We start from the raw sequence: 17,916 nt of genomic DNA, 5'->3' as shown, positions 1-17,916 counted from the left end.
TCTGGGGAGCAAGGCCCTGCAGTCACCACGACCGGTGCAGGGGGGCCACAGGACAGCGGAGTTACCACAATTATCTTACAAACCTTCCATTTCCACCAGTTTCTTCCCAGTCCCTTTCAAAATCTTTTCCCGTGCTCGCCCTTTTCCGCAGCGGCTTCCCAGGCGGGGGCAAGCACGGCCAAGGGCCGACTGGCACTACGGAGGAGCCGGCTGGGCGGTGATAGCCGGCGGGAGGGCGCTCGGTCCGGCCCGCGGACCTCGCAGGGCCGGGGGCTTCTGCCGGCCGAGGTGGGGGGGGAAACTTCTGCGGCTGCAAAAATTGTCCCCAAGGCCCAGTTCCGCGGAGGCGCCCGCGGCCGCAGTGAACGGCCGAGGCGGCGGCCGCCGGCTCTGAGGGGAGTCAACCACCGCCTGGGCGGGACCTTGGCGCGCGGGTGCGCCACCGTCCCATTCTGATTGGCTGACCGTGGGGCGTAGCCGCCAATCAGGAGCCGGTCGACCAATGGGAGGCGGTCGCGGGAGGGCGGGCCGGTTCCGCCTGGCGGAGAGTGGAGGAGCGCGGGGGTGGAGGCGGCCGGTCTGCGGAGGTAGCCAATCGGCGATGGCGGCGGCGTGACGTCAGCGGGGCGTGGTGCGGAGCGAGGAGCGGTGACAGCTGCCGCGGGCCGCCTCCGCCTCTTCGCCGCAGGCTCCGGGCCGAGAAGCAGCAGCAGCAGCCGGCAGGTAACAGCGCGGCGGGGGCGGCCCGGCCCGGCCCGCGGGGGCCATACTCACCTTCTCCCGCCGGCTGACCTCGCCCCGGGTTGCGGTCCGCTGAGGTGCGGGCGAGGCCGGCGGTGCGGGCAGGGCCGCAGCAGGCCCTATCGCCAAGGCAACGGGAGGGGCCGGGCTGCCCGCCGGCGGGTGCCTCCGCGGAGCGCCGATCTACAGCGAGGGCTTGAGCCGTTGCGGGGCCGCCGCCTGCCCGCATCCCGCCTCCCCAGGCGGTATTGCGGTGCGGGGAGCCGGGGATGTGACAGCCTGGCCCCCAGCGAGGGGTGGGGTGGGGGGGCAGGCCAGGCTGCCAGAGTCACCTCTCTCCTCTGTGGCTGTTATCGGCCCTGCTGCCGTCTGTGATACCTTCTTGGCCTTGGCCTTGGCCTTGGCCAGGGAATGGAGAGAAGGGGCTGGTATTTCACCGCTGGGTTTTGTGCTTTCTTGTCTGCCCGTCTAGATGCTGAGGGTGCCCTTTGAGGGTTTTTGGAGCCCTGGAACAGGCTGCCCGGAGAGTTTGTGGAGTCTCCTTCTCCGGAGATACTCAAACCTCACCTGGGTGCGTTCCTATGCAACCTGCTCTGGGTGACCCTGCTTTGGCAGGGGGGTTGGACTAGATGGTCTCCGGAGGTTTCTTCCAACCCCAACCATTCTGTGCTTCTGTGATTCTGAGCTGTTTCTGATGTGGTGCTGGTCTGAAAAGGTCATTTGGCATATGCGGACTGATATCCCTCGTGCTATGACTTGTCCTCTTGAACGTTCACCCCCTTTGTATTCAGTTGGTAAAGGCTACAGTGTGGCACGGATTCTTCTGTGCTGTATCAACATGAATCTGACTGTTTTTCATGTATTTGATAATATATGCCATGTACCTTGGGACATATTTCAGCATATGTCAGGAACTGGGTACATACAACCATTCGGTTTATCTGCAGGCGCAGTGCATTTGTCTGGATATTCTTGCTCAACAGTTGAGCAAAGTTGTCCAAGTATGTTTAACAGCTGTGCTTTGAGTAGCTTTTCCATTCTGATGCAAGACCTTTTCCACTTGGTGAAATGCCCTGGCTTCTGATTCTGGTACTGTATGCTGCAGGGCATGATCATATTTCTCACTTCCTCATAGCTGGTAATAAATTTGTGGGTTTTTTTCTGTTTGTTTATTGTTTTGTGGTGTTTTGGTTTTTTTCCCCCATTACTGTGCCCCTCCTCTTTCCTGAAATCTTGGTTAATCTTGTCTTGCTGATCATCAAAAGCAAATTTTTCTTCACCTTTTTAGTTCCAGATGCATCCATAATTCTCAGCTTCACTAAACCCTGCTCTGCGTAATCTCCCACACCTCGGGTACAATCACATGGCCTCACACAGCATAGTTTGCAGGGCATTTCTCCTCATGGAGGGGAAAGCCCTTTTAAAAATTTCTGATTAATATTTTCCAACCTGAATGAGCTAAAAGAAGAACCTTCAGTTGATGGTCTGTAATTCTTCATGCAGAAAAGTAGCGCTCTGATACAGGGCAGATGAGAGTTTAATTTCTTCACAGCTTTCATTTCAGGAATGTCTGGAAAATCTCCAAAAACATAGAAGCTTGCGGTAGAATTAGCTGCTCTGCTGTGGAGGCCTGCCAGGGGCCAGGATGTCACAGACCAATTAAACTTTAGGAGTTAAGCAGGTTGTAATTTTGAGTGGTCCAGCTGAGCAGAGTACAACAGTCTCTTGTACAGAGAAGTATTTGTCTTTTTTTATTTGCAAAATCTTTGAATAAAGGCCTTGAAAACTATTAACGCAAATGGCTAATATTTAACGGCATTGATGATAGCTGGTAAAATGCCCAGAGCTGTGAAGCTGCTGCTCGTCTCTTGCTGGAATGCAGACTGGTGACTCCTCTGAAAGACTTGGATTTTGGTAGATGCAGAAATAAGTCTTCTTAGACTTAGAAGTGAGGAGCAGCAATGTAATATCTGAGGAGTCCGCTGAAAGAAATACCTCTCTGTTTCAGGTGACACGTCCAGTGTGCAGACCTTTTCCAAAATAAATTTAGAATAAATTGATGACTTAATAGTTCTGTCTGCAAGCAGCCTGAAATAACAGCACCCTTGTGTAAACCATCCCTCCAGTCTCTTGTTGATATCTGAGTATATGTTGATATATGAGTATATTTTGGTTAAGTTTTACAGTATGCTTTTGTTGTTAAAGTAGTGCAGCAGTGTCAAGGTTACTTAGCCCTTCAGTTTGCCGTGGAGTAAGTTATAAAGGAGGCTGCATAATCAGAGTACTTGTCATTTTAATCCGTGATCTTCCTTTTGGGCTTATACCTTTTGCCAGTTTATAAGCGTGACGTTCTGCAAGAGGAGAAACTCAAGCTCTGAGAACTCTTGATCTTGCTAAATCTCGTTTCCTTGCTGGCTCTCGGCTGTCCCCAGGACTCGGTGCTGCGAGGAAAGCTTGCTTCAGCTGCTTTTAAAATGCCAACTCAATTTCCCTCCTCTGGGACGTATCTTTACATTGACCGAGGTGAAGACAGGGAGGAAATGCAAGTGCATTTGTCTCATGGAATTCTACCCTCAGATTATCCTTAGACATTAACAGCACAAGGTTATATATTCAGGGGAAATTACTGACTTTTACTACAAAAATACAGGGTGCTACAATGACTGTTAATATCTGACATGCTATTACTTTTCATCTGTTTTTTGATGGTCTTAAAATGCCACTAACAGTGAGTGCTTAATGTGTAGGTGGCAACATCTTAAAATCAAGAATGCAGTTTATATAAAAAGTCACAAAATTTTCTTCTTAAAGCTGACCTCAATTAAAACTAATCAATCCTTTGTCGAATTCGATAATATTGATCAGCTAAACATTATTTGGATCAGGTGTTTCTTTCCAGTATTATATTATTTGCTTTCTGATCCTGTGACAAGATTCGTCTTAGAGAAATCTTTGTTAGATCAAAGGCATTTCAACAGCACAAGAAGTTTGATAAACTGAACTTTCTTATTGTAGTTTATAGTGATAAATCTAATCACAATTTAAGGCACAATGAAAGAGGAACACTTATAGGAAAAAAATATGTGACTAGTTCACAGGCTTGGTGAGTCACACAGTTTTCTTTCTTTCTGTGAGTATATGTTAAAATAGAGAAAAAATACTTGTTTAAAATTAGTACTGCATTTGTTTATACTTCATATAAGCTTTCTTGATTGAATTGCAAAAGAGCTGAGAAACCTGTAATCCTGGCAGTAAAACCACTTCAATTGCATCATACATTTCTTCTGAAGTATTCTTAGTGCTAATTATTAACTTACTTTTTTTTTTCCCCCCACCCCTTCCCCCAGATCTATAGCGACGTACCTGAAGTCAATAATGTTTTCCAAGCTAACCCGCTCTCAGAGCATTGCTGTTCTCTGTCGAGGTGTTCACGCCTCACTGAGTTCTGCTGCCTCGGTTGCTACTAAAAAAACCATCCAAGGACCTCCATCCTCCGATCTCATATTTGAACGAGAGGCTAAATATGGTGCCCACAATTATCACCCGCTGCCTGTTGCTCTGGAAAAAGGAAAAGGTATTTCATTTAGGTTTCCCTGGGTGTTGTAGGTGGGATGTGTGTCTGTAAATGGGATGGGATCATGGTTTTGACCTAAGCAATTGCTGAACCTTTGGGGGTTTTTTTTGGGGGGTAGGGTGGGTGTGACAGAGATAATTGATGAAATAAAGATAGCTAATGGCTTGTTAGAGAAGTGGATTATTATGTGTAAGGCTGTCTGATAAAATCGTAATCTCTCTAAAATGATTTATCTAAATACAGGTCTAAATTCTGATAATAATGCAGAATAATTCAGCAAGAAAGTTTCAAGCAACTTTGCTGCTTCTGTTACCTTGTGTGGAGAGGTTTAATGTCAATGTGAAAGTGAAAAGGTGCATTGGAACCCTACTTAAGTCCTTGTGTATTGCGTAATTTAAATTTACTCTGGTCTTTAATTGTGTTTAAGGGGTTTTTGTGCTCTGCAGATTAAATTGTACGAGTTTATGTTGAGCTGCTATCAGTGCAGTAATCCAGTAGTTTTTCTTTATCAATACGCGTTTTGACAGCTCAGAGCTCTCAGTCTCTTAAGTTTTGAGACTACTTGGGTTCTGTTGGTTTTGTTCTTTCTTTTATGACCCCCAATTCTTATTAAGACTCATACAAAAGTATTCTTTATCTACTTTTTAGGACCCAAAACAGGAACTTGGAGGGGAAGTAATAATCTGATATTACTTACTAATTTAGTGGAATAACAGCTTTATATGGGAAATGGTTCTTTTCTTGATTTCTCACTGGGCATTTATTTATACTGTAGTAGTTTGTTGCTGTCCTTGTCAAGTGATTATTTTCTAATAAGAGGGTCTTTCAGGTATGCCCTAAGGAATAGCAAGAATATAATTTCTATTTGATCAGGTTGTGTTGTAGCTCTTAGTTTATACCATTTAGTGTTATCTCGTCTTGTCTTTTGTCCTGTGTATTGACCATACCTTTGTTTTCCTAGGTGTTTATGTGTGGGATGTTGAAGGTAGAAAGTATTTTGACTTTCTGAGTGCTTACAGTGCTGTTAATCAAGGCCACTGTCACCCAAAGATCGTGAACGCTCTGAAAGCTCAGTCTGAAAAACTGACCCTTACATCCAGAGCATTCTACAATGATGTCCTTGGTGAATATGAGGAACTTATCACCAAAATGTTCAATTATAACAAAGTTCTTCCAATGAACACAGGTAAAAAGAAATAATTTATTTCCATTTTATTTCTCATCTGTGAGATTCAATGGGTTTGTAACATTTGGTACCGCATCAATGGCCTGTCTCATGTACAAGTGGTCTTGCTTTATGTTTTAGGAGTGGAAGCTGGAGAAACTGCCTGTAAATTGGCTCGGAAGTGGGCATACACTGTCAAAGGAATTCCCAAATACAAAGCAAAAATTATTTTTGCAGGTATGTAAAGTGCATGTTTTGACTTGAGGTATTGAGGAGGAAGAGAGCTCTAGACACCGGCTGTAGCACTCTCTTTTCTCCTATAGCTGTAGTGATCACTTTGCAGTATTCTTGATGTTTCAGAAGGTCTCTGTAGCCTTTGACATTTTAATAATATAAGGTAAGACCTCAACCCATTAACAGGTTATTTTGCACTCATACCTGCTGTTGGTAATTCTGATAAAAAAAACTGCTATTGTGGCTACAACAGTCTTTGCAGGACTTTAAGATTCTCTAAGTGCCGCCTCCTAAATTGTGAAGTTCAGTCTTAAAAATATTATGTTGACAAAATATTCTGTGTATGCTTCTGGCTATTCGATTTTAATCTTAAATAGTTACAATGAATTATAAACGTTTTTTAAATGTCATGTCCTTTAAGAACATGTGATCTTAATAGAAGTGATTGTAAAAGCAAGAGATGCAAATACAGTTCCTATGACAAATCAATTTCAGATCCTCTCCCTTGTGGAGGTGTGTGCGTCAAGAGGCAGTGAGGATAGTTGTGCTGCTAATGCTTGGTTTTGCAAGGGAAATGCAACAATGACCTTAAATCCGGGGAGGAAACCATAGTTAATATGGTGGTTTATAAAGCTTTATAAACAGCAATTTAATATATAAAGTGAACCTTATTTGTACTGCTTAGCCTGTTTAGTTGTCAAAAATTGATGAGTGGCTCCCTGAAGTCACATGGAAAGTGCATTCAGTCCTCTGGGCTCTTTTAACCGCTGCTTGGGTGTTAAAGTGCAGTATCTTTATATTCCTAATTGGTTGATTTTTATGTACCTTTCTCTTGAATTCATTCCTCAAATTGCTGCCACCCTCTTCATACATTCAACATTTGGGTTAAACTTGCTTCCCTCTTTGGCTTTCCCTCCCAGTGGTTTTCTTCTGCATTCTTAATCTTCCAGAGTTGGCATTAACCCAGTAAAACCATATTGTAGTCTCGATCGTACAATGAAGGTAAAAGCAATATTGTTAATGTAAATGTGGAGCCCTGCAATGCCCTGATTACACATGTGGTGTGCTTCCTCCCTTCATCATCCTGCTCTGCTTGGCTCTGGAACAGGGAGAAGTTACCTGCCCCTGAATAGGCTACTATGCTTTGCTAAAAAAAATAATAAATAATGTTCAATTTTATTCAAATAACTTACAGTTGGTATTTGGTTATAGGTGAAGTATTTTTGTCAATTCTAATATTGTTCAATGGTTCTGTATTTTATAAAACCTTCCAGAATAAAGTTTACTACCTAAATATTGATTTATTTTTTTTTAGTTGCTACAGCTGCAAATGCTAAACTATCTTTAGACGGTTGAAATTCATAGTTGAATATTGCATTATGGTTTCTAGAACTGATTAGATTAGTTTGGTTTTTTTCTTCTGGGAATTCTTTGAACAAATATAATTCTCCCTCTTTCTCTTCCATATATATTTTGTTTAGCTTCAGTCAATTAACTTTTAGTAAGTGCTTTCTCATCCTGATAAACTGGGTGTACCCTCCATTTTTATGATCCCATCCCCTTAACCACAATATTTAATTATGTGCCAAGCAGTTGGAACAAAATAATAATCCTCTTATCAGAAGCCAGCATTTTGGCAGAAAAAAGCTCTCCTGGGTAGCCAGGGTCAGAACAAAAAATGGTTTTAAACATCAGTCCAGAGAACTTGAGGTAGATCCTGTGCTTGATAGCAAACCAGTAGGGAGACTGGAGTGGGAAGGTGGAGACAGACCGTTCTGCTTCGGGTCGCTCAGTCTTCAGGGCTCTGTTTCAGGATACAGAGGGTTGCACTAGCGTAACCTCAAGGTGATGAGCACGTGAGTCAGCAAAGCGTGGCAGGGATTGTTCTGGGGAACAGTGTAATGCTATTTACACTGGCCGTTGGAAAGAAGGGACACCTGGAGCTGGCCGCATAATAATTGGCTTCAGGATTTCCTGCAGATTGAGAACATCCTCTGCCCATAGGATTACAGTTACACAAAGAAATTGGTGGGGGAAAGAAAGGAAAGGCTTGCAGTGCTGTGAAGGTGGTGAACCCATAATCTTCCTTAGCCTTTATAAACACCTTATTAGGGATTAGCTGAGAGTATGTTGATTTAACAGAAATACTAACATGAATATATCATAGTCTTGGTGTGGTGGTAGTTGGTTCCTAGACATTTTAACTGATGTTTCTGTACAAATTAGTGCAATGTCGCAACATTTTTACAAATATAAATGGGTTCACCTGGAACTTGAAATGAACAGAAATACATTTTTTGATTTAGGCTTACTGGCAGCTTTATTTTTAGGACCTAAATTCTAGATGATGTTTACTTCTTTTTTTCTTCCTGCATTTAATGAGTAATATTTATGTAAAAGCTGTACATTTTCCTTAAAAATATGTTATCTTCCTGAGTTATTTTCAATTTTTCAGACTACTAACAAAGCTTATGGAAATTATTTTGTGTACTTGCCAAGTCTTATACTATAATTCTCTTTCAGTTTTGATTCGTGCTTTTGTTATAGCAACACAATGCATTTATGGCATCAATGTTAAATGCTAACAATTAGCAGAAAGATGCTAACATTCTAATGTTAGACAACTCTTAAAATGCAGTACCAGATGGAAAGTGTGATGTCCTATAAACTGTTCTTGCTCTTAGTTTTTTAACAATCCCCCTCTTTTTTTTTTTTTTTTAGCTGGCAACTTCTGGGGCAGAACCATGTCTGCCATCTCTAGTTCTACCGACCCGTCCAGCTATGATGGATTTGGACCCTTTATGCCTGGTTTCGAAGTGATCCCGTACAATGACCTACCAGCTCTTGAGGTATTTGACAATTTTTGGTCTCTTGTAAGAAATCATTTTGCAGTGTCTCTTTAGTAAATAGTAAGGCAGGAAAATCAGAAGTTTATCCTTTGAAACGTGTGCTTTGACATGAAGATATATGTAATTATAACAATTATATTTCTTATAGGAAATGGGTGTCAATTCTGCTTTGGTTTTATTTTTCAGTTTTGCTTTAGAATATAAAAAGAAAAACCACACAATCTGATTTATTTTCCACATCACTGAGATGTTCAAGGTACAAAAGAAGAACAGCAGATAAACCATAAGGGAATTCAGATCAGTAACACACTGTTAGTTCTGAAACTAATATCTTTACCCAGTTTCCTCAGCAATGCTGTGCAGTCTTCAATGACCAGATGACTAGGATTCGCTGTAGTTGCAAACAGATCTGTCCTATTTCACACCATCCTTAAAGCTATGCCAGGCTGGTGTTTCGAGTAAGCTACTGAAACACTAGTGATTCTGCATTTCCCTGGGTTTTCTGAGATGCATCCTGCCAAGCTGTTGGGGAGCGTTAACCCTGATCAGTCTAAAGGCTGGAGCCCCTCTGCTGTGAGGACAGGCTGAGAGAGTTGGGGGGGGTTCAGCCTGGAGAAGAGAAGGCTCCAGGGAGACCTTAGAGCCCCTTCCAGTCCCTAAAGGGGCTCCAGGAGAGATGGGGAGGGACTCTTGATGAGGGAGGGGAGCCATAGGGCGAGGGGGAACAGTTTTAAACTGAAAGAGGGGAGATTTAGAGAAGTTCTTTGCTGTGAGGGTGGTGAGACCCTGGCCCAGGTTGCCCAGAGAAGCTGGGGCTGCCCCATCCCTGGAGGTGTTCAAGGCCAGGTTGGATGGGGCTTTGAGCAACCTGGTCTGGTGGGAGGTGTCCCTGCCTATGACAGGGGGTTGGAACTAGAAGAGCTTTAAGGTCCCTTCCAACCCAAACCATTCTATGGTCCTGTGATTAAAGGGTAGATGGTGCTTGATGGCAGCATAGGGTGCTGGACTTGGGACCTAGGAAACAAGAGGGTTCCAGCCAAACACAGACAGTCCTGAAGCACTAGGAACATTACCACTTTCCCATCATCTCCATGGGTGACAAGTTGGTTAGTCCTCTATGCCTGTTGGGTCTGTGTATTACAAGAGAGTCAGCTGTTGGAGATTGGAGGGTTTACGGGACAGAGATGCTTGTCTCCTAGGAGTTTGGTGAGGGGAGACAAAGGTCTCTGTGTATTACAGTTGTAGCGTGGAAAAGCTTACTCAGATTTGAACCTACATAAAGCTGCCCATTGTGAAACCTCTGTGAGTATTTAGTGGCTTTCAGCCGACTTTGTTGAGGCTTTGAATGCACTCTGGGGGCCTGAAACTTAGATCCATGTCCATCAGACTGATAACTGAATTTGTTCTGTTTATGGGGCAATACCGAGAAAAGCTGCAGTAAATTCATGCTGGAAATCATTATATCTCTTGAGTCTTGTGGACTTCTAAACCTTTTAGAACTTGATGGTGCAAGACTGTAACTGTGGACTTTGCTTGAAGGTGACCAAACTGTTCTGGAGACGCTCCATTCTTTTTTGTTTGAGATGAACTGGGGAAGCGTTGAGCAATTGTTTGTCTTGTATGGGGTAATGCAAAACTGAGTGTATTCTGAGGTAGTTTATGAACTGATCTGATAATCTGTTGGTCTGGGTTTGCAATTTTTAAGGTTTGTAATTTTCCAAGCAAGCACACCCAGCTGATTTTTCAAGGCAAAAGTGATATAGGCTTCTGTGTTGGCACTGAAATGGCATTCGGGGGTAAATTCCTGATATAACTACTATTATCATCATTTGAGGTGGAACACCAGGGTTAGAGCTAAGTTCTGCTACATGTGTTCATCTCTGTATTTTCTACATTTGAGCTGAGTAAAAGCTTTTTTCTTTTTGTCTTTCCTATCCATATGTCCATTTTTACAGCGGGCCCTTCAGGATCCCAACGTGGCAGCTTTCATGGTTGAACCAATTCAAGGTGAAGCCGGGGTGGTTGTTCCCGACAAAGGTTATCTCACAGGAGTGCGGGACCTCTGCACAAAACACAACGTAAGGAATTCGCTATAACAAGGTGGCTTAAACATTACACGCTGTGTTTACATATCCTGTAAGGTCATCCTCATATGCAAGATACAGGACTTCATATACTACTTCATAATTTCCTTTTCTTTTAGTGGAATAGGGTAGGGATACTTCTTTATTGCCTGGCAGTACCTTACCAGGAAGTACTAATTAGGAGTGTACATTTTTCACTATTTCTTACTGCTGTCACCAATCTAAGTTTCTAATGAATGTTCTTGAAACTGCATTTATGTTAAATTAATTTAAATTTTAATTTCTTTTTCACATTCCCTTTCATACCACATTCTTGACTCCTATTCTGAATATTACATCCTGTCTGAATTCTACTAAGAAATGTTAGTTTTGAAAATAGAGTGTTAGATCTATAATTTCTGTTTTCTGCTAGGAAAGACACACTGAATTAGGGTGGGAAGATCCATTTATATATATTTCCATGCCCTTCAGTTATCTTTGGGTATTCATAGTTTTCACAAGCAGGCTGCCCTGCCTTCTTATTTCAGGACCTCAGCCTGGCTCAGCCTCTCCCACAGGCTCAGGCCATGTCCTTTTCTAAATGTAAGGAAAAGAGCAAAAAAAAAAAAGGTGTTTTCCTTTGCTGATTTACAGCTTTATGTTCCCTTGGTATTGCCTGTCTGACTTAAAAATCAGTGGTCTCTGTTCCAATAGAATTCTGATTCTTAATGTGCAGGTGCTACCCATAAATCCTTCTGTACCTTCAGAGGAAGGTATTGATTAATTTGGCTTCATTATTGCTGTGATCCTCTCGGAAAAACATAAGAGGTATTTTACAAATAGTTCTACATGACAATAGTGCAGCTTAGGAAAACAAGATGGAAAACTTGGATTTAGAGTTATTTAGACACTTAGGCATCAAAGACCTGCAGAGTTGCTAAAAGGGCATTTTTCCAGAAGCTTCCAAAGGTCAGTGTATGAACGATGCCCTGGGAGTGAGACAGACTAATCCTAACTTTTTAGAAATCGCACTCCTTGTTATATTGCAAATAGATTTTGGTTGGAGAGTGTCCAAGCCTATGGGGAGTGTGCCTTGGGTAGAAAAGAATATGCTGAAGATGTCGGAGAGAGAGGACAGTAGGTTCATTTGTTAGTAATTTCACATTTCATAGAATATGTAAGTCTCCCGGATGTTTAGAGGAGGTAAAGGAAGTATCTTCGTGTACTTAGCGTAATGCAGCTGGAAGGTCTTTCAACTACTGTGTGCACCTCTGCTGTGTTGTCGGAACTGAGTTAGGAATGGGAGAGAAAGTCATTCTATGTCATGTGTGAGTTTTTCTTCTTTTTTGTCTCTATAAAGGTTCTATTTATTGCCGATGAAGTACAGACTGGTTTAGCCAGGACAGGAAGAATGCTTGCTGTTGATCATGAAAACGTGAGACCTGATATAATTCTTCTTGGAAAGGCCCTTTCTGGTGGCTTATATCCCGTGAGTAACAAAGAAATATCCGTTTGTATAATAATGATTTTTAAGTAATTAAAATGGAAAGTCTACTAGTTGGAAGACAAACAAATCTGATGTTTGTTGTGCTTGGACATCGGTGTTTATAAGTTTAAGTATGATTTATGACACAGATAGTCCAACCTGTGAGAGTAAGATAAGTAAATAGTAGAATATATAATGTTACATTTATAGCTGAAATGGCTATATAGTATTCTGAACTTTCTGTGTTGATACTTCTTAAGGTGGCAAGTTTTTAGATACCATCCTCTTAGGCTGCTGATTTTGATGTGTTTTGGCCCTTGTCGATTAATTGAATAGATTTGGTGTATCTGTTTTCTTCAGTTCGATATTATCATGTCAGGAAAATAAGTGTCCAGCATTCAGCCTTTCATTCTGCAATTACTGGTTAGTCTTTTGTACTCTCTCTTGGAGGGTAGTTTGTCACAGTCCTGCTGTGATAAATTTCTAGATGAATTCTGTAATGGAAAAAAATACTAATAGGTGTTTAACATATATTATAAAGCTGTTTCTGAACAACTGGCATCATTTCCCTTGTTTGGCATGTCCACATGACTGAATTTGTCCTCTTTGCAGGGACTTAAATTCCTGCTGATTAGGCTGGAAGTTACAACCTGCCTTGAACTATTTTGGCTGATTAAAGCTATTTCTGAGTTGTTAAACAGAGTATTGAAGCTTAAACTCTTGAAATAATATTAATTTTGGAGAAATGGCCCTCAGCTGTAGTTAAATGTTACATGTTACCAGTAAAGCTAAGTGTATTTAAGGGATTAAGCTGTTATGTGATTTTCAGATATGCTTTCCTCTACACATAGCTGGGAATATAAAGGTAATTTATCGCCACAGGCTGAAATTTATCCTTTCATGAGCCCTGAGGAAGAGAGATTTAAGTTTACTGCTGTAAATATATATGTAAAAGAAGTGAACCTTTTCTTTATTATTTTTTTTATTGAACCTTTCCATTTTAGGTCTCGGCAGTGCTATGTGATGATGAAGTTATGCTGACCATTAAGCCCGGTGAACATGGATCTACATACGGAGGAAATCCATTAGCTTGTCGCGTTGCAATGGCAGCACTGGAGGTTTGTGTGTTGTAATAGAGATTTGGATTCCAGAGAAAAAGGGTTGTCACACTGACATGATCTTTGCTTTAATAAATGATACAATTTGTTATGCTGCAAGTAGAAATGTAGCTTTAAATAACAATGGAAAATTGGTAGTCATTAACTGTTTGCCAAACAAGTTATCACTAAACAAGTTCTAAAGTCTTTACTGGAAATATGTCCTAATTTCTGTGTATTTTGTGGTCTTAATGTCTTAAATGACAAAACAGAATTTATCTAGGGAAAGTTTCAAGGCAATTATGTAAATTCAGTAAAATAGTTTCACTAATTTCACGGAGACATGTTTAAATTGGCTTATTTTACTGTACTGTATTGCAGAGGCTGCTGCTCTGGGAGCTTGATAACACATAGATACTACTGGAGCTCAAACAGAAGCTAGTAAAACGTCTTGTCCAGAGTCCATGTTCTAATTATTCTGTGACTGCATAGTTGAGTATATATAATGCCAGTCACTCAGCCTTCATCATTACCCACGATGTGGACCTGGACAGATTAAGAGTCTTCAGAGCTTTACCATCTGCTTGTAAATAACGGCAAATGAAAAGCAGTTAATTTAGAACAAAATTTCAAAGAGATTATTGTTTCTTGTAAACATGAGTGACTAAAGGCTTAATACTAATCTGCTTGAAGATGCCGCCTTTGCAGTGACGCTTTGGATGCAACAGCTTTTGTATCTCAGGTGTTGTAATGTCATTATTCATGCATTCCAGCACAGTACATAGGACAAACGCAGTTGACTGTAGATCTGACTTCCCTCTAGGTAATTGAAGAGGAAGACTTGGCTAAAAATGCAGAGATAATGGGTAACATATTAAGAAATGAGCTCATGAAGACACCGTCTGATATTGTAACTTCTGTAAGAGGAAGAGGACTCTTAAATGCAATTGTAATTCGGGAAACCAAAGGTAAGGAATAAGGTATTAATCATAGCATGAAAAAACATATTTGAACTTAAACTGAAAGTATCTTAATGGAGTTGGGGGGTGACTTACAGGCATCGTGTTTGAGTTCAGATCTCAGCTATAGTAGTGCAGTACCTACTGAAAACTTATTCAAGTGACTTTGTGTTATTAAAAATAGGATTTTTTTTTTTTTTACGAAGTCTGACCAATTTTTGTTCAATTGTTTGAATTCTTTTATGACTTGACAATGTTCAAACCTGATGGTGAGTCTAGCTCCCAACAAATACCCTTTTGTCTCCTTACATGAAGAAAACCGGCCGTGTCTGCGAATCTAATTTGTCAGATTATGGAAGGATTGGTTGAGGTTGGTTGTTCCAGGATCCTTAGAGTAGAGTACGATGAATACAGGAGGGTACCAGGAAGGAAGAAGCTAATGACTGAGAACAAGTTTCTAGAAAATAACGCTTTGAATTATATCAGAAAACAGCATAGAAGGCAGAGAGGACAATTATTTTTGTCATCAATATGCAAAGTGACAAAGTGCTGGAGGGTGGTGGTGTAATTCCCTAAGACATGGATGTGATGCACTGAAATCCAGGCATAACCATAGCCTTGTCTGAAGTCCTGTCCAGGTGTTCTCTGACCTCCCTTTTGCACGGTTCACTTCTTAAATTTACTGCTACATCTAGACAAGCACTTGGATAGGAAGGGGCAAAACTTGGTGTGCTGGAGGCAAACTTGTGAGCCCTTTTCAGACAAATTGCAGTTTTGCAGCCATCCTGCACATTCACTGCGAATTCTGGGGAGCTGCTCAGATGCTCAGAAATTGCCACTTCATTTGTGAACACGCTTCATCTTTTCACTGCCAGATGGCAAAGAGTTTACAGTCTGGCCCCAGGTACCATGTGCTGCAGTTGTGCCACTTTTTCTGCTGTAGAGTAAGTCTCTCTTTTTCCTTTTTCCTCTAATTGTAGACTACGATGCCTGGAAGGTGTGTTTGCGGCTTCGTGATAACGGACTTCTTGCCAAACCTACACACGGTGATATCATTCGCCTGGCACCGCCGCTTGTGATTAAGGAGGATGAAATCAGAGAGTGCATTGAAATAATTCATAAAACCATTCTGTCTTTCTGAAGATGTGGCTTTTAAAGTATATCTGCTGACTGCCCCAGGCTGGTGTGTTGAAATACATGTGATGAAGTCCTGCTCTTGCAGCCCTGCTCTTGAAGCAAGCATCTCTCATTCCTTTTATCTAAGAGGACTTTAACTCTTCAAACGTAGCTATGTCTTCAAATTATAATGGCTCTGAAGAAAATAAAGAATGATTTTAAAGAGCTTCCAATCTTGGAATACTTGAAAATAAAGTGATGAGGTTCTGTTCATCTGGTCGTGTACCTATTGGACACTTAAGTCAGAATGTTTGAGGGGAGATATCTGTAGAAATCTGTTTAATTGTTGAAAGTCTTGGCCAAAGTTTGAAGTATAATTCATACATATTTTAGTAAGGGTGGTCTAGCACTCTCATATGGCTCTCCAAAACATCACATTTGGCATTGTTGCCCTGTGGTGAGATGTCTGTAGGGTGGAAGCATTTGTCATTACAGATTCATTTCTCATTTATAGCTAGCAAAACCTTGTAACGCTGGAGGTTTGACAAACTGGGTGTTATGCTGGTGAACCAGAGAAGCATCAAGTTGCGTTCTTTATGTACAATATTTTGATTGTATGACACGAGATGCTGTTTTCAAGCCTGGTCTCTGTATTTGGCTTTGCAACCTTGTAAAATAGATCTAAGCATCTAGATCTGTTTTTACTGTTATAAAACTTCCTATAATCTGGATGTTTATATTAAAACTTACCTTGCATTAAAAAAAAAAAATGTTAATGTGTAACTAAAATACACAGTGTCTTCAAAAAGAGCAACTTGCAGTTGCCAGAGCCACAGCAAGTGCTGCCTTTGCAGTCTATGTATTTCTATCCATCTCTGTAGAAGTTCCTGTGCTTTTTCACAGGGTGAGTGCTTCTGCTCGTGCCTTCGGTTGCGGCCAATATAATATTCTGTATGAAGTTGCGGAGTTGGGCTGTTATTCTTGTACTAGGTTTTTTTTTTTTGTATTTCTTAACTGAGCTGCTTTTAGCTGAGACTAAACCCTGATTAATCACTATGTAATGCAAAATGTTCCCTTTGCCAAGCATAAGGGTTTTGTAATTGGAAGGTTTAAATAATCCCCTGGTATTTTAAAGACAATTTAACTCATGGAAGTGAACCGATCTGCTGGTTAGGGGCACGGAACCATTTACCTTGGGTTGGGTGAGGCAAAATGAGTAGTCGTCTGCTGTGGGTGAATTTGGATTTCAATTTGGAAAGGCCTCGTTGTGGCAAGGGGTAATGTGTCACCGTGACTGTTAGTCTTAGGAATAAGAAAAAAAAAAAAAATGCAGAAAGGTGTTGCCTGGGAAGTTTGGCATTTCTGAAAGCTGTGCTGGTGTAATCTGATGGGAAAGGAGTGAAATAACTGAAGGAAACCATAATGTAAACAGCATTTGCTGGAGTCTTTTCAGAGACCAAAAAGTAACCCCCTAAAAAATCCTTAGCAGCCAAAAAGTTTACTTTTGTAGAGTAATAGGGCTGGCAGGGACCAAGGACACTACCAGATCTGTCCCTTGCCCACCTTACAGCAATGTCATTATTTGTCCAATTGCCTGAAAGGACAGAAGTTGTTTCGTTGTCTTTGTTTCAGTGCTTCCCTGCCCTTACCGTTAACAATTCCTACCATGTTCATCTCTTGCTGCCTATTTACAGTGTCCATCAGGCCACAGAGAACAGGTTAATTTCCTCCTATGCAACAGCCTTTTATGTTCCTAAAGTTTGTTATCATTCCTGTTTCAGTCATTGCTCCTTCTCTAGTTAAAATTCTATTTTTTTTTCCCCGAGAGGTACTGTCTTTCTGCTGCTGTTCTGCCGTGATTCGCTGCTCCTGCCGTGCCCTCCCCGACGCTGAGCGGAGCGGGGCTGGTTCACGTGGCTCCTACACTGATCTGGAGTTTGTGCTTTGGGTTTTCCTGCATTAGACATTTTTATCTCTCAGCCTGTGCTCCCAGACTCCCTTTTGTGCAAACTGTTTTGACAAACAGTTTTGAAGCAGTTTCCCCCCATTTTTTTTATTTGTGTAATAAGCAAGAATTACACGTGAAATTCGGTGGTCTGATCTACTCACTTCCATCCTCTATCACTGAGAATATTTCTCTGGTTTCTGGTGATCAATTTGAGCTCTAATCTTGTCCAACCCACTTTCTGGTTGCAGATTTACTAGGCCAAGACTTTCCAGAACTGAGAAATTTTTCTACACCAGATGGTTGCTGACTAATTTCTGGACTTTTTATTCATCTTACGGCTGCTTCACACATTCAATTTCTTTGCAAGCTTGTGAAAATCAAGGTATGTATAGCCTTTCTGAAGACAAGTCAAAAACCTGTCATCCTGAATTGGCCTTATTTAATGATGAGGTAATTGAGGAGTTTTCTGTCCTGCCGAAGCACCTCAGAAATTCGGGGACAGGATTGAGGATGACCAAGTCCCCAGAGCTCGTAGGCACATTCAGAGCCTAAATATGTGTTTCAAGGCCCTTGCAAGGTGCAGGTGGTTCTCCCTTTCTTGCGTTGATATGGCGGTGGCTAAGGTGTGAGAATTATATATATTATTTTGGGAGTGCAGATGGGATCCCAGGACTTCTCTTCCCG

The 17,916-nt window shown here is 41.6% G+C and overlaps 1 protein-coding gene across 2 annotated transcripts; it reads left to right on the top strand.

Annotated features, from left to right (window-relative positions):
* Positions 1 to 623: 623 nt before the first annotated feature.
* On the top strand, positions 624 to 17,107 carry OAT (ornithine aminotransferase). 2 transcript variants are annotated; one of them, XM_074159239.1, is made up of 10 exons: positions 624 to 723; positions 4,089 to 4,315; positions 5,277 to 5,501; positions 5,622 to 5,717; positions 8,436 to 8,563; positions 10,519 to 10,641; positions 11,987 to 12,115; positions 13,117 to 13,230; positions 14,033 to 14,177; positions 15,149 to 17,107. In XM_074159239.1, exons 2-10 carry the CDS (start codon positions 4,117 to 4,119, stop codon positions 15,307 to 15,309), a joined length of 1,320 nt encoding a protein of 439 aa, XP_074015340.1. In that variant the 5' UTR covers positions 624 to 723; positions 4,089 to 4,116; the 3' UTR covers positions 15,310 to 17,107. The 2 variants fall into 2 exon arrangements, with proteins under 2 accessions (XP_074015340.1, XP_074015341.1); XM_074159240.1 differs by lacking the exons at positions 624 to 723; positions 5,277 to 5,501; positions 5,622 to 5,717 and having other exon boundaries at positions 4,117 to 4,315.
* The last annotated feature ends 809 nt before the right edge of the window (positions 17,108 to 17,916 follow it).

Source organism: Numenius arquata, chromosome 15, assembly GCF_964106895.1.
Source record: "Numenius arquata chromosome 15, bNumArq3.hap1.1, whole genome shotgun sequence".
NCBI classification, from domain to species: domain Eukaryota; kingdom Metazoa; phylum Chordata; class Aves; order Charadriiformes; family Scolopacidae; genus Numenius; species Numenius arquata.
The sequence above is the reverse complement of the archived record's forward strand: the minus strand, read 5'-3'. Positions and strand labels throughout refer to the sequence as shown.